Source organism: Penaeus chinensis, chromosome 4, assembly GCF_019202785.1.
Source record: "Penaeus chinensis breed Huanghai No. 1 chromosome 4, ASM1920278v2, whole genome shotgun sequence".
Taxonomy (NCBI): Eukaryota; Metazoa; Arthropoda; class Malacostraca; order Decapoda; family Penaeidae; genus Penaeus; species Penaeus chinensis.
In genome coordinates, this window is record NC_061822.1 from 16931642 (window position 1) to 16954141 (window position 22500).

Genomic DNA, 22500 nt, shown 5'->3' on the forward strand with positions numbered 1-22500 from the left:
AAATTTAGTTGTTGTTTTTTTGTTTGTTTTTAAGGAAGAAAGAAGGAATGTTTCGTCTCAAGGTTAGGCTATTTTAACGTCTTCGGAGTTGAGATTCGTGTAGTAGTGATAAATCTACGGGTCAATGGGTGCTCGTGAATAATTATGTAGCTCTTTATTTCGTTCGAGAGTGAACATTAACTAATATTTTGATTTATACCTAGAAAGAAATACGTAAAATAAAGTAAATTAAATTATAAATTAAGGTCAGCAATATCTAGGCGGTAATGATATTCTCATTTGCATGGAACAAAAATAAAAACGGTATTATGTCAGTAATGTGATGAATCCTTTTTATTTGTATTTATTCATTTATTTATTGGGCCTCTGTTGTGTAAATATTATTATACGTTTTACCTTGTAATTATGTGAATGTGGTTTGGAAGTAATGGAATGTAAACCTAGTATAATTCTGGAAAGTGAGATTGTGAATACACTGACTTTGCCAAGGCCTTAAGTAAAAAAAAAAAAAAAAAAAAAAAAAGTGAGGTTTACGAGGACTGAAAGTTTAACAGCGAAAAGACAGTTAATTTTTCGATCGTAAGTCCTCCTTCTTGTTAACATATGGATTTGTTTTTCTTTTAGATGCAATGATGATACGTTTAGTTTAAAGGAAATGGAAGTAAGAGAATTGCATTAGAGAACTAGGTTCCCTTCCATACGTCAGTAAAGTTGTACGAGGAAAGGGAACTCAATGGATTGTAGTCTACCTTAAATGATATATGAATTCCATCCTACATGAAGCCTTTCCTATATGTATTAATAGGCGATTACCATACCAACATGATGAAAAAAATCTTTGGTAAACAAGACAAACGCGGCATTTCTTCCCGCAACAAATATCAAGTAAATGCTTAAATAAGTAAATTAATAAAAATAAGGCTGGTGAATGATAGTGTAAGGATATAAACTCACTGTCAACTTCTTTACAGGAAGTCACAGAATAGATATGAGGGAGTTTAACTAAATGGAGTAAAGTTCGGTATAACTAGAGCGTGGTCGCTGATAATATTTGTCTTGAGAGGTTTTGTAAAAAAAAGAAAAAAAAAAAAAGCTTTTAAAAATGTGGTGTTGATAATATTTCAATTCGTGTAGGACATCGTGAGAATTTAAAATTTCGACGAAATTATTTTGCATATATGAAAATAAACGCATGATGTGTTATCAAGCAAGCATTCCTAAAGTCTTTAATTATCTGACTATTAGATTAATAACTTAATTATAAAATGACCTGAACGACGTGGCCATTGTTTTTTGCTCAAGCAGCGAACGTGTTACAGTTAAGTTTATTTTAACATTTGCGGTTGATTTTTTTATATATAGAAAATAACATTCAAAATGAAAATGAAAAAAAAATCGGATTAAAGAACATTGAAATGAATAGAATAAAAGAAAATAAAAAAATGTAATTAAATGAGAGAGAGAGAGAGAGAGAGAGAGAGAGAGAGAGAGAGAGAGAGAGAGAGAGAGAGAGAGAGAGAGAGAGAGAGAGAGAGAGAGAGAGAACGGTAGAAGATAGTACAACATTATATCATTACGACCCAAACTCAAACACACAAAGGGAAAAAAAGTGAACAAAAATTGCCTTACATAACGTCATCAATAACGGTTTCACAAAAATGAATGGAGTGCCTTCCTCCCCCCCCCCCCCCCCCCTCTTCGCCACTGATATCCCCCGTGCCAAGCGTAAGTACGTGAGGGAGTGGGGGTTGGGGCTGGGTGTGTGGTAGCCAATGGGGGGGGGGGGATGGGGGAGGTGGAGGCCAGGCTTGGGGTTGTGATAAAGGAGGAAGTGAGGGTTGGGGGAGAGGTGGGGGTTAGATGAGGGAGGGAACGTAGGTTGGGGGGAAGAAGTGGGGGTTAGACGCGGATGAGGATGGGAAGTGATGGTGGTTAGGCAGTGTGGGGTTGGAGTTTCGAAAAGAGTGAGGATGGGGTTCGGGGAGAGGTGGGGCTAAGACGAGTGGGGAAAGGGTTGGGGGGAGAGGTGATGGTGGGGCTGGGGGAAAAGCGGAGGGGGTTGAGGAGAGTCGAGGGGTCATCAAGAAGCGAATGGGGTCGGGAGAGAGTTGGGGATCAAACAAAGGAGGGAACGGAGCTGGGGAAGAGGCAGTGTGGGGGGGGGGAGGTACTACCTCTCAACCACTGAAGGCGCTTCCCCTTGATCGCAGGGAAAATGGCAGATATTGAGAAGCTTTGGCTCAGCACCGATTTGCGATTCGTCCTCACGGCACTCATCTGAGTTCAGTGTGACATGGCACGTTTTCCTGCGACTGTCGAGTTGCGTTCAGTATCATTCGTATGATTGCTGGAGATTTTACGCTCAAGGGTGAGCATTAAGGGGAAAATTAATGTTACTTTTGCCTAGAATGTTTCTAGCAAATGATAAAGGCTATTTTCTTTGACTGCTAATCATTGATTTATATTGTATGTTGGCCACAAGCTGATCGTTACATGCACTACTTCTTATAAGAGTTTTTAGAAATGGGTTTGATATATATATATATATATATATATATATATATATATATATATATGTGTGTGTGTGTGTGTGTGTGTGTGTGTGTGTGTGTGTGTGTGTGTGTGTATACATGTATGTGTGTATATATATATATATACATATATATGTATATATATGTATATGTATGAATATAAATGTATATATATATGTATATATATGTATATAAATGTATATATATATATATATATATATGTATATATATGTATATATATGTGTGTGTATATATACATGTATATATATCTGTGTGTATATATGTATAAATATATATATATATATATATATATATGTGTGTGTGTGTGTGTGTGTGTGTGTGTGTGTGTGTGTGTTTATATATATATGTATATATACATAAATGTGTTTATATATATTGTATTGATCTAAAACGTATGTTTAAATTGTTCTGATGCAATTTTATGTCTGAATGTGTGCGTGCCCGCGCGCGGGTGTGTGTCCAAATGCATATCTAAGTACGTTTTATAATGACTAATGACTAGTGATTTTGTCAATCATATTAGAGAGTTGTCTTAAAAAAAAAAAAAAAAAAATCCAGTTTACAGTAGCTGCACCAAAAACGAAGGCACGGTAAATGTAGTGGGCTTTAAGACGTATCTGGTCCCTGTGAAAATTAAATTAAGTTAAATCGACATGCGAATCAATAAACAGTTTTTCGTAATTGTTGACTTTAATTATTTTATTGTTATTTTATATCTATAGTTCATTTGTGTATTTATTTTCTTTATTGTGATATTTTTTTTTTTCAACTTTTACTTGTTGTATAAATTTTTTATAATTTATTTATTTTTATTTTGATAAGTTTTTATTTATTTGATTTTTTTTTATAACGTTGATCCAATTATTTATTTCATTTATATTTAGCTTAATATATTCATTTATGCATTTTAGTTGTTTACAATTTTATTTATTTTTATTTATTTACCGTTCATGTTCTTCTCCAGTGTTGTCATCGTACAGGACCTTTATTTATTTATTTTATCTATTTTCATCTTACATGTTATATTGTATTTATTTTATATATTCATTTATTATTTTTTTCTTTTATTTACTTATTTCTATAATAACTATGTGCCACTTATCGATCCGGACCATTATTTATACCATTTATTATCTATATTTTGCTTGTATTTATTTCTGGGTTTTGTTTATTATATTTTTCTTTATCTTTCTTTTTTTCATATTTTAATTACCAGCTTTATTTATTCGTATCTTATAATTGCTAGATGTATTCATTCGTATTCTTCATTTATTTTTATCGTCTAATTACAAATTTTAGTTATTTCATCTGTTCTATATTGTTTAATTCTTTCCTATTAGAACAACAGCGACCCGTTCATGTTCTTCTTGTTCTCCAGCGTCGCCATCGATCCGGACCTGAACGAACCTGTTCCTCCGGACGTCTTCGCGGGCGTCGAGAAGTTCCTTGACGTCGAGGTGGAGCAGGACTTCTTCAGCAAGACCCTTCCTAGCATGCTGGAAGCTGCCCTTCGCCTCAAGGACCTGAAGCCTCCGCAGGGACTCAGATATTCACTGCAGCAGCAACGTAGGTCCTCCTTGGTCGGTGCGAGTACGTGTGAATGTGTATAGGGGTGTGTGTGGGGAGGGGAGGGTGTTAGTGTGTTTGTTTGTGTGTTTGTACGGGTGTGTGCGTTTGTTTATTTATGTTTTACTATTTATTTATTTATTGTGTGTGTGTGTGTCTGTGGGTGTGTGTGCGTGCGCATCTAGGTACGTGTTATAACAATAACCAATGAAATTATACCAAGTATAGATTATGTATACATAATACGTATCTCTTTCTTCAGGCTCACGTATTACATCTACGTTGCATACTGTGCTTTATTAGACTTATCCCGCTTTATTTGAAATTTTCCACACAGTTGCTTTGAATTCCAGTCTTATGAATGCACAGTCATCAAATTCAAGTTAATATGTATGTTATGTACGAAAGAGAGAGAGAGAGCGAGAGAGAGTGAGAGAGAGAGAGCGAGAGAGAGAGAGAGAGAGAGAGAGAGAGAGAGAGAGAGAGAGAGAGAGAGAGAGAGAGAGAGAGAGAGAGAGAGAGAGAGAGAGAGAAAGAGATGATATAAAAGATAATTAATGAAAGACAAAGATAAAAAATATATAAATAAGAGACATGAAACAAACCAAACCAAAACGTATAAAAACGGGAGAGATGATAATAAAAGTAATCCCAACTTATCTCCCCTTCCCCTTCATCTCCCCCTCCCCCGACCCAACCCCTTCCCACCTCATCTTCCTCTCAAAAAAAAAAAAAAAAAAAAAAAATCACAGACGATGAAGTGACAATGGAACGCGCCTTAGTGACATCTCTCCTGGCGCATGTCTTTTTCTGCACCCTGCCGAGGCGCTCGCTCATCTCTCACCCAACGCTCTCTGATCCCTGTCTCGCCCCTACGCTCTCGTCACTCAACAGGTAGGTCTGTTCGTTTGTGTGGTGTATTGTGTTAAGTGTTTAATTTATTTTCTTTTTTTTCTTCTTTTTATTTGTTTATTTTTCTTCATTTCATTGAGGACGAGTTAAAAGATATATATACCTTTTATGCGGTCTGGGAGGCACAGGTAACTTCACTCCGTCTTGATGAAAATCTTAGTAGGCAACTACTGATCTGTGCCCACCTCTTTGACTTATTCATTGCAGATAATAAATATTCTTTTTATTTAATTCTTGGTTTCGTTTTTGTTTATATTTATCTACCATTGTTATTGATTATGCAGTTTCAAAGAAAATGCACTGAAAAGACATTTACCATCGCATAGACTGACCAAGTCAAATATAGAGGTAGAGCTAATGACGTCATCACGTTTAGCCATTCAAAGTCGCTGTGAGATATCAGATATATCAAGATACATAATTGTTTGCATAATATACTCGATATTGTTATAATTACTAGAAGTAAAACAAAAAATACCCCGGCTTCGTTTATGATAACGAAGAGGTTCTACCATTAACATCTTGGGGAAAAATCGTTGAAGTGGAGCTACCTGGTTATATGTTCCTTGGGAAGTTAACTTGATATGTCACAATCCTTATTTTAACCCTTGTATTCATTTTTTTGTGTGTGGGAGGAAGGGGATTTTGCAATGTTACCATCGAAAAGAAAGCAGAGTAATAGACATAGAAAATCCTCTGAAAACGCTCTGTTCTCAGATCGTTCTTACGGAGATTTACGATTCTGTGATTCCTCTGAAAGAAACTGGTGTCCTCTGATTCTTCTTAAAGGATCTGTTTATATGTAAACCACTGAGAGGAACTGATAGTAAAAAAGAAAGTATTATAAACCCCCAAAGAGAAAGCCATTACAGGGTTCTTTGATTCTCCCTAAAGCTTTTTTTTTATTTTTTTAAAGACCGTTGAGAGGAACGAAAGAGAGAGAGAGAGAGAGAGAGAGAGAGAGAGAGAGAGAGAGAGAGAGAGAGAGAGAGAGAGAGAGAGAGAGAGAGAGAGAGATAGAGAGAGAGAGAGAGAGAGAAAGAGAGAGAGAGAGAGAGAGAGAGAGAGAGAGAGAGAGAGAGAATGAATGACTCTTTAAGAGAAACGGACTAAAATCAGAATTTTAATCTCCTCCCCCATCGAGACAGAGAGAGAGACAGAGACAGAGAAAGAGAAAGAGAAAGAGAAAGAGAGAGAGAGAGAGAGAGAGAGAGAGAGAGAGAGAGAGAGAGAGAGAGAGAGAGAGAGAGAGAGAGAGAGAGAGAGAGAGAGAAAGAGAGAGAGGAAACCTTTAAGAGAAACGGACTAAACTTCAGCATTTTAACCCCCTTCCCCGTCCACAGAGAGAGCCAGCGAGTGAAACTGAAGGCACTCCTGCACTACTTCAGGAAACTGAGTGACACAACACCTGCAGGCACTCTCACTTTCTCCAGGAAGGTTAGTGGGGTTGTTTCCATAATCACTTTGCGTTGATTATTTGGTGATTAAAGTTGTAGTCGATATATCATGTTGATTTAGTTGGGTGAATGAGGAGTAATAGGTATTATCAAAGCGTAAGAAATATTATCAGAACTAGTGTGTATGTATCATTGACGATTATTTGTTTTATATTTGTTTTACGAAGAGGTTACGCCATTTGTGTATGATTATCACCATTATAATCATCGCCACCATAATACTAATCTACATAAACAGAAAAAAAAACAATTAACAAAGAAACATGAAATACAACAACAGCAACAAGAATTATCATTTTTTAGAAGTAGAACAAGAGGAGATTAAAGTAACATCAACTTTAAAATAGAACATTGACCCACATCTCAAGGAGAAGCGCAGACTGATGCCAAGCTATAGATTACTTTTTTTTTTTTTTTAAATATATAATTGAAAAGTCTATAAAAATGGTTTAGAGAAAGGCTGTGTCAATGAGCTACTTGACAACATAGAGACCGCGGGGTTAAATGTAGATTGGGAAGACTTACGACTTTTCCAACATAAGAAGAGGATATATTTCTTGAAAGAGAGTAATACAAAAAAAAAAAAATATATATATATATACATATATATATATATATATATATATATATATATATATATATGCACACACAGTGGATTAAAATATGGTCAATGATAAGATGTTAATACAAATAGAAAATGTAAAAGCTTAAATGACACTAACAATATATTCAGTGTTCTCTCTCTCTCTCTCTCTCTCTCTCTCTCTCTCTCTCTCTCTCTCTCTCTCTCTCTCTCTCTCTCTCTCTCTCTCTCTCTCTCTCTCTCTCTGATGATCTCAAAATGTAGATATTGAATTAAGATATCGGAAAACATATAAATCGATGAACGAATCGGTCCGAATTGGAAAGTAGTGCCATGGGTTACTCAAATAGTTGTTATTTTTAGCTTGAACAGGGGAAGGTGTATCCTATTGAAAAATACTACATTTACGGAGACCAAATTCTTTTTGGAAGAAAGTTTAGAATACCGTGATTAAGTTGTAAATGTGTCTTATTTAACTATGTTTAAAAAAAAATATTGCACCAGAAAAGGCAATATAACGCAAACGCACGCTCACGCACACTCACACTCACACGCACACGCATGAACACACGCACACGCCCAAATACACACACGTCCCCCCACACATACACATGAATGTACATTGTACGTATATATACGTATATTCCTCTCCTTTTGTTACCTCACAGCTATATTCCCGCGTCGCTTACATACTTAACTCAAACTTACATACTTATATAAACTTATAATATAAACTTGTAGTTGTGCTCTTGTAGTGTTGTTGAAAGTGTTATTATTATTTCTTTATCATCTGTGTTTGAGTCATCGTTGATAATTTAGTCATCTTTATTATAATTTATTAAGAGATGAAATATTAAATATAGATAGATATGTAGGTAGGCAAGGAGGTAAATGGAGTATTAGATAGATAGAGAGATGTAGATAAATAAATAGAATGGTAGATATAGATATGGATATATGTATATTTATATGCATACATACATATATCTATCAGACAAAAATGGGACTGCCAAACAATCTCTCAGTAATGAATGAGGCCTAGATTTTGCAAATATTTATTAGATATTTGCATGAAATACGGTTTATATGTTTTAAACAAAACGAAATATTACGAGAATGACTACCATTTATATTTCTCATCAACCAATACCCAGACTTATAAAAAGAAACGCCATCACTACCTAAAGAAATAAAATCACATAATGCGTATATCAAATGACGCTTCAGAACACCTTCATTTATTTCAACTTCAAACCCGTCAAATGAAGTGACTGAGAGACTAAATCCACACAGGTTATGAGCAGCAAGGAATTCGTGACCCTGAAGGACTGGATGAAATGCGAGGCCGCCCTTTGCCCCGTGGAAATCCAGCACGAGGGACGCCTGGAGGACACCCACCCTCCTGCCTCTGTTGGCCTGCTTCACCTCGTCGGACGTGGCTCAGCCTGCACTCACCTCCTCCAAGTCACAGGTCAGTGATGTGCTCTAGTCTGTTCCTGCAGGTTTCTTTTTGCAATGTTTGTGTTAGGTTGTTAAGAAGGAGAGTAAATAAATAAATAAATAAATGTTTCTGAGAAAGGAATAGAATAAACAAAAGTTATATATATTTTTGTATTGGGTTACTGAGAAGAAGAATGAAGTAAATTGAAAAAAAAAATATATTGCTGAGAAAGGAATAGAGTAAAGAGGGTATATATTGTTTTGTATTGGCTTATCGAGGAAAATATAGTAAATAAAAAATAAAAATGTTCCTGATAAAGGAAAATAGCAAAAAAAGGTATATATTGTTTTGTAATGGGTTATTGAGAAGGATAATAAAATAAATTGTTAAAAAAAATGTTCCTGAGAAAGAAGAAGAGTTAAAAAAAAAGGTATATATTTTCTGGATTAACTCCTCTTCCTTCTGCTTCAGCAAGTATGTGCAATGCTAAGTTACCCGGAGATGTTAGTGTCGTCGGTCTTCGTGGAGAGGCTGGAGGATAACGAAGCCCTCCAGATTGTGGGTACCTTGAAGACCGCCACCGTCTCCAACCTGAAGACTCGCCCCCACGTCACCTTCAGGAATGTGAGTCGACCTCGTGACTGTTCGGGATGTCGAAGGGATTTCCGCCAAAGTCATCTCGATTTGTTTACCTTCATTCTTAGCCAGTTTTCTTTTGTGACAAAAGATTGAGGTATCATCCCCTTTAGTGACAGAAAATTAATGAAAATCTCCATTTAATTACTAACCTTCCCAAGGTTTATTTAGGGCAGTAGACAACTCCCTTACCTTCTGTGATAGAGTTGAAGCCCTTAATTGAATCATTTCTAGGTGTATTTGAGTGTCGTACTCAATCAATGGCCAGATGCATTTCAGAACCATGTGCATCCTTCTAAATTACAATTATTTTCGAGGTTATAAAGTATTAAAGACTTTTCATTATGAGGAGGAGAAAGTTTCACTTATATTATCCTTCCTTATAAAACTCGATTTTTATGAAAGTTGTGATATATATATATATATATATATATATACACACACACGCATATATATATACATATATATATATATATATATATATATATGTGTGTGTGTGTGTGTGTGTGTGTGTGTGTGTGTGTGTGTGTGTATGTGTGTGTGTGTGTTTGTATGTATGCATATATATATATATATATATATATATATATATATATATAATTCTGTATACAAATAGGCCTCTTATCAGACCTATTGAAGAGCAGATAGCCTTTATAGTAAGCAATCTTCCCGCGAGGAATGTTAATCCTAATTTCATGCAATTGACACCATAGAACACGACCCCACCTGACCTGATCCATGCACTTATGGATGCAGATGACTACCGCCAGTCAGAGGTCCTGCAGTACGAGGAGATTAATGTTCTCAGAGAGTTGAATAAGGCGGTTCTTGCCTTTACGCAGCCTATTCCCGACGCCCCTACGAGCTCCTTTTCAGACATCATTTCTGTGTCGAGACAACTTTCAGAGTGCAGTGGGTCTCCGCCGAGGACGTTAGTACCTGCTTTAGATTGTTTCGCGTTTGTGATTAAATTGTCTGAAATATCTAAGCTTATAGGTGAAGTAGTAAACATTTATGCAAGTTACGAAGTTATTATCTTACAATACTTATGAAAAGCTGTCATTAGAGATTCATTTAAAAGTGTTTGCATGATTGTAGACTTATATTTTGAATCACTAATATGTCTTTCTAAACAGCTACCAAACTCCAATATCTTCTGGGTCGTCGTTGGACCAGAATAAAGAAGACACGAGTTTGGAAGGAAATAAAATGAAACTACGAGAAAAAGATAAAGGTCCTCCTCGTGAAAAAGCAAACCAGAAACGAGGAACAGCAGTGTCTAAAGAACTCGAAAGAACAAAACCCTTGAAAATCGGGAAGGTGAAAAAGAAAGTGGAAATAGTCGAGGACAACCAGGCTGTGAAAACGAATACCTGTGATATCCCTGACAGTGATATAGTCAGGCCATCCAAGCATAACGTAGACCATAAACTGAAATCCCTCCTGGCCAAAGAGAAATTCAGAAAGGAGAAAGAACAGGTGAAAAACGCCCCAGCAGAAGTCAAGAGGAGTGTGGCCGAGCAAGACGTTACGGGAAGCCCTCCTTCAGCTGGTTTCGTGACGGCTCCAACGACGCTAAAAAGACGTCACAGAAGAAAGAAGGATGTCGGTTCTAAAGGCTGTGACGACGTGATGCCTCAGGACATGACCGCCCAGGCAGAAAGGGTGACTTTTGCAGGGGTGTGTTGTAGCAAACCGCTCACCGAAGATCTGCCAAATAACTGGGAAGAATCAGATGAAGAGGAAGAAGAAACTACGAGATTACTGAACAGGGTGATGCGCGCCATTCAGCGGTTGGAGCAAGAACGGCCTGATTTAGTCGAGGAAGTGAAGCAGGATGCGCAACAGACCTTGGGTTCTAAGCCGCTTCCGAGGACAGTGGTTAGTCATTCTTTAAAGTTCTAAGTCACTCTGTCTTTAAAGCTCAAGATACTTCTGGGAGCGATTGTTAGTCATTTCTACATTAATAAACTTTCTAAGAGCAATGGAAGGCAATTCTTCCAAGTCTCGAGTCACTTCTTAGATAGATGGTTAGTAACTCTTTTGAGTTATAAGCTACTTTCTAGAACAATGGTTAGTGAAATTGTGGTTCTTAGTCACTTCTTAGAGTAATGGTTAGTAATCCTTTTAAGTTGTAATTCACTTCCTAGAGCAGTGGTTAGTCATTCTTTTGAATTCTAAGCCACTCTTTAGTGCAGAAATTAAGTCTCAAGAGTTCTGAGTTACATCCTAGAGCAATGGTTAGCAGTCTTTTTAAGTTCTAAATCACTTCAAAGTGCAATGGCTAGTCATTCTTTTAATTTCTAAGTCACTTCCCAGGGTAATGGTTAGCGAGTCTCTTGGCTTCTAAGTCATTTTCTAGAGCAATGGTCGGTTGTTCTAAGTTCTAAGTCACAATCTAGAGCAATGGTTAGTAATTCTTTGAAGTTCTAAGTCATTTTCTAGAGCAGTGGTTAGTCACTCTTGTGAGTTCTAAGTCAATCTCTCTCGAAATGGTTAGCAGTTCTAAGTTCTAAATCACTCCGTAGGGCAACGACTAGTCATTTTTTTATTCGATTAATTATTTCTTATTAACAGATAATTTTGTGTTTATTTCACCTAAAACATTTCAAAACTATCATTAAATGTCATAATAAAATAATAACAATGATAATAATAATTATTATTATTATTATTAGTAGTAGTATTATCATAAAGAATAAATTAATAAACTAATGTCCTTCCAATTTCTCATTAATTAATTCACTTGTGCTCTCAGGGCAGACCGCCGATACCGGACGGACGGCCTCGGCCCCTCGGCGAAAGAGACAGAAGGGAGAAGAGCCAAGGAAGCGACGCCGCAGATAGGGCTAAGCGGCGCGTGGGCGTTTCGGGCGACGGGAGAAAACTGTCTATTTACGTCTCTTGCTCCGAGGACAATCCGGCCGAGTCTCTCCCCGACGAGGACCATTACTACAGCGCCTGCGAGAGTCTGGAGGGAGCGGAGGGTACGGTGCCGAGCCTTCGGGAGAAAATCCGACTTTGGTTCAGAGAGGCTCTTTTTCTTTTCGCTGGCTTGGAAGTTGTTATGGTGAAGTTTGGTCGAATTCCGATCCAATAGAATGGATACAGATATATATATATATATATATATATATATATATATATATATATATATAACACGCACGCGTACAGGCACGCGCACACGCACACACACACACACACACACACACACACACACACACACACACACACACACACACACACACACACACACACACACACACACACACAGACACACACACACATACATATATATATATATATATATATATATATATATATATATATATATGCACACATAATTGCATAATTATATCTGCATACAAACATATATATTCCACATTCCTTTTTTCACCATTAATTGCGTTGCATTTTTGATGCAATATTTTGATGATTAAATAATTTAGAATTATCCACAGCACGGCCACAAATACAGAAAAGACCCTCGAAAATAAGGATTTCAAACTTCCTTTCGATTTTGACGGTTATTTATTTATTTATTCATTATATATTTTGTATAATGCACAGTATTGCCACGAACACAAAGATTTCCAACGAAACGAAACTGACCAAGTCTCACTCTTTAAACATATAATCACCTTCCTTCACAAAAATATATATTCACATTCATATTGATGAACTGGACACTGACCTCCGGCCTCCCTCCTCCAGCAGCTCCGAGGTCAAGACGACCGTCCAAGAAACGAGGGAAGAAAGAGAGAAGAAAATCGTCTTTTGCCGAGAGACTGAAGGAGGCTTTGGAGAGAGAGCCAAGTTTGGACTCGTGTCAGACTCAAGAAAATATTCCAAACGAGGAAGATGACCCGCTGATGACGTGAGTTTGCGTATAATTGATTTTTTTTTCTTCATGTATGTATGGAGATGTGTTATGAGATGTGTTATAGAAAATGGATGTACATTTTCTGAGGGTAATTGCAGAAAGAATAAATGTCATGCGCACACGCACACGCACACACGCATGCCAAAACACACACACACACACATCTATCTGTCTATCTACCTATCTATATATCTATATATCTTTATATTTATCTATATATATTAAACAAAATAAAGTGTGTACAAAATGTGTAGAAATTTCTAAAAAAAAAAAAAAAAATGTAAATTCCTTATGCATTCCCAACACCTTATATAAATAATTTAATCTCTTTAAACACACAGAATATCAAGACAGGAATCTGCAGGATTTGTCCTCGACGCTAGCCCTCGCCGTCGACTCCTTCGGAAGACAGAGAAAGAGGAGGAAAAATGCGGCTCTGACATCTCCGAGGAAGATTTCGATGATCAAGAAGAGGAAGAGGTTCAGGGCAAAGGACACGAGGGATCGGATTCTTCTCATTACTCCTTCAGTTCGGATTACACGTCCGGTATTTACATCGTCTATTCTCTTATGAAGAGGGTATACGGGTGTAAAAATGTTGGAATATGTTTTAACTGTTTGTTTGTTTTTCCAGGATGAAATTAAATAAGAAACTGGAATAATTAATATTTCTCTCTTAAACAGAATTGGAGGATGTTTATGAAAAGCTAGGGGAAGTACTGGAGGAGTTTGAAGGGGGAAACCTTGGCCCTCGCACAGCAGCCATCGCGCGATTTGCTCATGGGCTGCTCAAGGTGTGGATGCATTTGAAATGCTCTAGATTTTTATATGTGTATATATATAAACATATACATATGAATATACATACAGGCATACATATACATTGATAAGCATACACGCGCATACACATACACATGCACACACATATACATTCATATGCATACACACGCATACACACACACACACGCACACACACGCACACACGCACACACACGCGCACACACGCACACACACACACACACATACACACACACACACACACACACACACACACACATACACATACACACACACACACACATACACATACACATACACACACACACACACACACACACACACACACACACAACACACACACACACACACACACACACACACACATACACATACACATACACATACACACACACACACACACACACACACACACACACACACACACACACACACACACACTCACACACACATAACATACATATATGAATATATCTGTTTATGTATCAATATCCCTTGCATGTTCTCTCTTGTCTTTGGGTTACCATATAGTTTCTTAATAATTCTGAGTACGGATAACATAGTAGAGAAAATTAAGTCCAGATAAATTTACATACAAACAGGCGAGGCAATATAAAAAAAATAAAATAAAACCCTACCTTCACTATCTAAACATAGCATAGATTTTTATACTAATATTTTTTTGTTTTATAATTTCCTTTCAAAAGCGCGCCCTTAGTGAATCCTACAAAGACGTGACACTTGGGTTGGACGGGTCGGCTGTGAAGGACCCTGAGAGTGGTACAAGTGGTCCTTTACCTATACGATCCCTTAGCTTCTCCGAGCCTCGTCCTCCAGCGGGCAAGAGAGTTCGACCTCCGACGCTAAACACGCTGAAGGTATACAAATAGCTCGTGTTCAGGTGGTTTTATTGTTTATTTGAATATTGGATTTATGTAGGTTGGAATGGGGTTATGTGTGTTGCCAGATTAGGAGGGATTAGTTTGTTGTAATGTATCCTTTTTGTTGGTGTATAAAATTTTCCAGGTGTTGCTGCACTGTTTTTAGTCCTGAGTTAGTGTTATATTGTCGGTTGTTACTCACTGATTTTAAGTGCTTGCTATGTGACCTCAACATTACTATTTTATAATCTATACATATGATCATAAGTTTGAAAGTCTTCTGACAGTATGTTAAAGTATCCGGGAGAGTAGAGGTTTCACCATACTTTCACTGAAGATCTTATCTGAATTAAATATGTGCTATGAACCTGTCCGCATATTACTGACAAGAACATCTTTATGACAGAATAACCTCGGAAAACCTATTGTTACGGGGAACTGGGGTTGTGGCTCCCTTAGAGGCGATCACCAACTGAAAGGTCAGGCGTACATTGGTTGTTAAAGTTCATTAGTGTCTGTGTTGTTCTTTTCTACTGATATGGAGAAAAAAAACATGTAGGGATCTTGTTTGAATCATAATTATAGTTATTTGTATAATTCATAAAAGTAATAACCACTTTTAGTATTATAAGGTCTTGTAAAGCAATTAATTGAATGCAGATCAATGGCATTTGATATTACCAGGACTAATATACATGTTTTATATCAGCTATGATTCAGTGGGCGGCTGCTAGCAAGGCCCGGGCACCCAAGATGGTATATTACACATATGGTGACCAGAATACTGTAAAGGTATGTATCAATGTATATGCAGTTAGGTATATTTATTGTAAGTCTCATTTTACATATACTCCTCACTCATTTAACTGTAATAACATAACAAGACTGATATTCTATTGAATAATTAATTTTATGAGCATATGATCCTAGAATGATAATAATATTTATCAAGACAGTGACAGCATTAGCTAAAAAATGAGAACAATATAAAACAACATTTCCCCTAGAGTGCCCTTGTGTTGCTTTCAGTTGGATATAGTCTGCCGGTTGTTAGGCGACAGAGGCTGGCGTGTTGGAGACCTGGTGTCCACGTTGCTCCGGTATAGTGAATCACGCCTCGATTCTTGGAGACGATCCAGGGAGACAGAACTTACGGAATCTGCTGATTCTTCACTGCCAGAATCCCTTAGGTGAGATATTCAATTGTGAAATAATTGTGTGCAGGTTAGGCCTTATGGTTTGGTTGTTATATTAAGGAATTTTTGTGATGTGACAAGCAGACATTTTCTGTGTTCATTTTCTTGGTCGAAAGATACAAAGGCCTTGTTTGGACTTTCCAACTCGAATCACTATTGACTTTTAGTTTACTGTATTTGTGTGTGTGTGAGATAAAGTGAGAGACAGATATTTCATTTGTTCGTTTTCTTAATTGACAGATACAGAGGACCATCGTTGGATTCCCTCACCCTCTTTGATGAATTAATAGGAGCAGACCGTCCATTCACCACGATGGAGACGGAACTATGATCCAGTAGTCAGACTCTAACAGCAACCAGTTCCTGTTGTGCCTTCTTTGCTAAACAGTTAACTCCATATCAGTTGTTCACACTGTATAAAAAACAGAGATAGAATTTTAGGTTTTGAAATTGTTGATGGTGATGTCCAGGATACATCTTGAGGAAGTCTAGAGGTTTTTAATCCAAAGGGAAATTTGACATATCTGTTATGTCGATAAACTTATCTACCATATGGTGTGCTCGTACCTATAGAGAAGGAATACTTACACCTCTTCTTTTCATAGCATCATTGTATCTAAAGAGTTTACACATATAACTGTTTTGGCATTGTTTCATGGATTTATGATCTGCAAACGGGTGATATACCCGATAATTTCTCGTCCTTGTTGTGTTTTCTGTCTTCCTGCAATAGGTTTTCTCATGAATACGTATTTAAAAGTCAGTGGTGAGTGAACAGAATATTAGCCAATTTTTACCGTGTGATGGTTTATATAGATACAGGACATGTTTGTTTCTTTTCTCCTTCTTATACAGTGTCTAAAAATGACACTGTTTATTGTGCAGTAATATTCACATGAATGAATAATCATACCTAATTCGATCTTGAGTGATATTAAACATAATGTAGTGTTTTAGCTGAATATCATGCAGAATTTCCTATCATATATATAAAAGATATTTAAAACACTCTGAAGCTTCCAGGGGGAAATACACACATAAATTACATATGCACAGAAATTGCCTTTATTGTGAAAATGTGTGTGTCTGTGTGTGCTTTCATGCGCGCGCGCGAGTGAGCATACATCCACTTATATTATCAAATCATAACAGCAGTAAGAATAGTGACATTCATCACTATGGTCATGACTGCAGAATCTTTATTACTGAAGAATTATAAATGGAAAACGGCCAGCTTGCAATCGCAATCACAAAGGAAAACCAGTGAAAATAACTGAAAATTACAATCGTAAGAATTGTTATATCGTTTCGTCTTCCCGTGTAAATGACCAAGGGATTTAAATTACCTCGCTCTGCACGGTTACACAGAACTCCAAGAAAATTTATCGTAAGATTATTTATATTGATTGTCTCTATATTTCAACAGTAAAACAAGGACAATAATAAGAAGGAGAGAGAGGAACTAAAACAGCATGACTTCAGCTTGATCCACATGTGTTCTTTTCTTTAGGAACCAAAGAGGAAGATTTCAATAACATACTCGTGTCTATTTTAAAGAGAAAGACAAATTCACAGTCAGACCTTAGTGAAAGCTATGCCGGTCTCTCTCTCTCTCTCTCTCTCTCTCTCTCTCTCTCTCTCTCTCTCTCTCTCTCTCTCTCTCTCTCTCTCTCTCTCTCTCTCTCTCTCTCTCTCTGGAAGTTCCGCACAAGACATAATGCAGTTATAACTTCCGCGGGTTTCCACAAACACGGGGATAAACATACTTATTTCGTTTAGCGGTTTGATATATTGCAAGAAGTAAATGGATACTGCATGTGCATTTAGGATAAAAAAAAAAAAAAAAACATGGATCAACATAATAATAAGATTTTAGAACCACAGCACACAGTAAAACACACACACACACACACACACACACACACACACACACATATATATATATATATATATATTCAAATAACTGAAAGTTGGAACACAACTCGAACAAACAAAAACATAAAATGAAAGGATTACATAAAACATCATCAATATCCTCGAATGCGAATTAATATTACTAAAAACGAACACTGAAAATTACGCCCCATCCATTGCCTGTTGTTGTCGTGGGGGGCTTAAGAGGCGAAAACTATGACCCAATGCTGGGGAACTCCCCTGCCTTGGGACTCAGCTCTCGACTCAACTAATTGTGGATGGTCTTTATTTCCCCTCCTGCTTTTTCGTTTCCGTCCCTTCCCCAACTCTTCGACTATCCACTTCCTAATGTGTGAGATCAGTGCTGAAAGGATGAAAGGCTGACTTTGTGCCAGTCCTGAACGGCCTGAGGGAGCCAAGGGCACAGTATTCCCGTTTTAGTTGTCTAACCCTTACCCCTCAAGGGGGTGGACTGTGAGGCTTGCCCCTTCATCAAATAGCCCCACCAATTCAAACTCACCTGATTCCCTGACCCCACTACTACCCCTTCTTCGATGCCTACTAGTACATTATCCACCCTAGTCAACACTCAACCCCATTTCTACTCTCCCAACATGCTCAATTTCATCACCTCTACCCCCACAACCTTCTTCATTAACTACCCCATCCTCCCTTATTACTACTTTACAGCCTTATTGTTCACCTTTGCATAATACTACCTCCCTCAACACTACTCCTTCTTCCACACGTCCCCGTCCTTCTACTATCCCCATCTTTACAAATATCTTAAATACTCTACTTAAGCCAGCCAAATGGAACCGATCTTTTCGTGATCCCTCCCACATCTCCCTACTCTGACATCACTCTTCTCTTTCAGCAATGTCTCCAAAAACAAGTAGGCAAAGTCTCTTTCCGTAGCCGACACGGTCGTTCCCGTCACAGTATCATCTGAAAAGCCAAGCTATAGCATTATCAATTCTAACTGATCTCTCTGGTAACCCCATTCCTGCAGATCCTAATCCTCAATCAAAGTGCTCTGCACAGTCACAGCACATCTGCCGACTGTGGCGGCCCCCATAATGTATTTTGTAGGGCCTGTCCCACCTACAAATTTGAGTCGTAACTCTCAGGTAGCAACTCTCAGATTCAGACTTGGTCTCACGTCGACGAGTTTTTTTTCTCTTACTCCCTCTACATCTACCTACATCCACTTCTACCTCCTGCCTCCCCTAGTCAAATTCTTTCGCCATTCTAGATCCAGACATCCAATCTCTACTACAGCCCAAACACCTTCCCCCTCTCCTTCCCCGCAGCAGACAGACTAAATGTTCCACCCCTTCTTCTCCTACCACACACTCACATCCGCCACCCTTTGTCTCTACTCCTCAGACACCAGTCTCCTCCCACCCCCCCTCATAAGTAAACCTTTGTCTCACAAAACTCCCCAACCAACTCCATTATAGATACTCTTGAAGATATTCAAAACTATCTACTCGAGTCCCAAACTGACACCGAAACCCCTCACCCACCCTCAAATTCCATAACTCCCGCTCCCTCCACACTCGAAGTGACAACCGATATCCATCCTCCTCCTACTCATATTCCCCCTACACCCCTTCCTCCTACCCCCCCCCCCCCCCAGCTTTAGCTCCACCTACATTAACCCTCCCTAGATCCCCTCTATCCTTACCACTCTCTCCTGGATACACAAGTGAATCCCTTATGTCACAACTATGCCCTTCCCCAGATCCTCCACTTCCTGATACCCTTCCTGATACAACACCACCTCCCCGACCTCCGCCCTCTCATTCCTTATCTCACCCCCTAGCTCCTTCCCCTTCAAATTCTCCAACACGTGTTATCACTCATAGATCAACGAAAGAATAGCTCTGGAATATTCGCGGTTTCCGTTCTCACAGACTTGCCCTCGTCATATCCTTGCTTATTATATCCCATCCACCATCTGCCTTCAAGAGACTTTTATCTCACACTTTCTGCTTCGACAACCTGTTCTCCCTCATCAGACGCATACATATCCTTCCCTTGATCTAACCCCTTTACATAACCCGACCTTAACCCCCATTCACTCATCAACTCCTTTGCCCAGCTTTAACCTTTTCAATACTAATCTAGATAGCTGACGTAAAGCAACTAACCACTGACTCAACCGCCCTTCACTACCCTTTACTATACCTTCCTATAGTGCTACATGACCTTAGATGTCTAGCACATTTATTTTGCTTTTCTAGCTACTGGTTTGCGCAAAGCTTTTCCATACGCGTACGTTCGAAACTGGTATTTTCTATGACGTGATAAGCATTGTAACTAACTGTAACAGGGATGCCCATAAGTGGTTGAATGTTGGAAGAGCTAAATAAACCAATGATATCTTCTATACCTTATATAAAACTAAAACTATACCTTTTATTAAGAAACAAAAAAACTCTATAAAGTTAGATAAAATAATGATATCGTCTATACCTGCTTGGCACGAAATAGATATGCTTCCAGTGTTTTATTTTTCATCTTTATTATCATTATTACCCTTCTAGTTTTACTTCATTGCAAATTGGAAGGAGAGACACTAAAATTGTACAAAAAAGTAAACGGAAAATTTCACTGTAGCAGCCTTAACCAACAATGGTAACAAGACGCACAGCTAATTTTGCATGTTTACAAATGAATTAATGTAACGAAGTTTTTTTTTCACTAAGAAAATTCACGACTTAGTCAAATAAAAACTTTTTTCTCGAAATTTAGTTCTATTGTACTAGTTGTTCAGAGGCAAATCCTTTTTCTTATTGTCATTTACAGACTAAATACATTATTCATTATTTCCATTAGGGTGGTTTTACAAAACAATAACTTACAAAATCACAACCGGTTAACTTATTACAAATTCACAAAATAATAATTAAGTGCAAATTCACTATATAATAGCTTATAGCTTTCACTGCTAACCTAAGCAAATAATCATCGCAATAACTTAAGGATTAGTTTTTTTTTTTTTTGCAAAAATATGTTCCTTGTGTAGCTACATACATTCTCTACAAACTTTTAAATCTTAACAGATACTTCTGCCGACTCTGAATTCAAACACATGATGGCGTCCTTTCGTTAATCACCTAAATCAACCTAAATCAACCTACACCTACGTTAATTTGAACAGTGAACTCTGCCTTCTGGTTATCAACACAAAATACATTAAGTGCAATCTATTAGCCATTACTTTCTGCTTTATCACAACGCTCCCTCCTGGTGCTGGTGTTGATTATGGACGCAGAGATTAAATACATCAAAAATATTAAAAGTTTGATTTAAAAATGTTAAAAATAGCGTATGTACAAAGATCAGGATTAAATTAAAAACTAATAATTGTTTTTAAATCAGCGTTTGTACAAAGATTAGGATTCAATTAAAAACACTAATAACATTTTTAATTAGCGTTTGTACAAAGATTAGGATTAGATTAAAAACACTGATAACATTAAAAACACAAAAAATTAGTGTATGTACAAAGATTAAGATTAAATTAAAACCATTAAGAGATTGAATTAGGAATGTAAATAAGCAACACGTGCACAAAGAATAGGATAAAAAAAAAAAAAAAAAATAAAAATTACTAAATTAAGAACACTTGAAAGCTCTAATTCTAAACTTAAAAAAAAAAGTGTTCAAAATTTAGGATTAAATTAAAGACATCAAAATATCAAATTAAAAACAGCGTTTGTACAATGATTAAGATTGAAATATCAATATAAAAACACGAAAAAAACACAATGCGTGTACAAGGATTAAGATGAAATCAAAAACATTACCAGATCAATTCAAAAACATTAAAACATTAAATCAAAAGCATAAAAAACAGCGTGGGAACAAAATTTTAGATAAAACAGTCGACAGAGCATTCAGTGATTAACTAATTAAGAAGGCTTGAATAATCGAACAAAACGGCCAAAACATGCAAGGCACGGGAGATACTTGCGAATCTCATTGAACTGAACTGAATATATATGTGTATATATGCATATATATATATATATATATATATATATATATATATATATATATGTATATATATTATATATATATATATATATATATATATATATATATATATATATGTGTGTGTGTGTGTGTGTGTGTGTGTGTGTGTGTGTGTGTGTGTGTGTATGTGTGTGTAAATATATACATACATATATACATACATATATGTGTCTGTTTGTGTGCGTGTGTGTGTATGTGTATAGATGTATACATGCACGTAAGTATTTATGTATACATATAAATGAACATATATATGTACATATATGTATATATGTATGTACGTATGTAAGTATTTATGTATGCATGTATATATGCATTTATGTACATACAAAAAATATATATATTTATACACACAACACACACACACACACACCACACACACACACATATATATATATATATATATATATATATATATATTATATATATATATATATTAAACAAAATATATATATAAAAATACATAACACAATACACACACACACACACACACACACACACACAACATATATATATATATATTATATATATATATACATAATACACAACATAATATATACATATACAAATATCATACATACATCATCAATATATATATATATATATATATATTATACATATATACACACAAAAT

The 22500-nt window shown here is 36.7% G+C and overlaps 1 protein-coding gene across 3 annotated transcripts in view; it reads left to right on the forward strand.

Annotated features, from left to right (window-relative positions):
• LOC125025122 overlaps positions 1-16731 on the forward strand; it is a 29977-nt gene extending 13246 nt beyond the window's left edge. Inside the window, exons 3-18 of one of the 3 annotated variants that reach the window (XM_047613064.1) lie at positions 3931-4118; positions 4871-5012; positions 6374-6467; positions 8364-8541; positions 8987-9135; positions 9861-10078; positions 10284-11028; positions 11906-12134; positions 12862-13024; positions 13372-13577; positions 13715-13824; positions 14536-14706; positions 15116-15188; positions 15419-15501; positions 15739-15899; positions 16146-16731. In XM_047613064.1, coding sequence (XP_047469020.1) covers positions 3931-4118; positions 4871-5012; positions 6374-6467; positions 8364-8541; positions 8987-9135; positions 9861-10078; positions 10284-11028; positions 11906-12134; positions 12862-13024; positions 13372-13577; positions 13715-13824; positions 14536-14706; positions 15116-15188; positions 15419-15501; positions 15739-15899; positions 16146-16236 — 3001 coding nt within the window. In that variant the 3' untranslated portion in view covers positions 16237-16731. The remainder of the gene's footprint in view (positions 1-3930; positions 4119-4870; positions 5013-6373; positions 6468-8363; positions 8542-8986; positions 9136-9860; positions 10079-10283; positions 11029-11905; positions 12135-12861; positions 13025-13371; positions 13578-13714; positions 13825-14535; positions 14707-15115; positions 15189-15418; positions 15502-15738; positions 15900-16145) is intronic. The other 2 variants (XM_047613068.1, XM_047613065.1) reach the window with 2 other exon arrangements.
• Positions 16732-22500: the final 5769 nt, after the last annotated feature.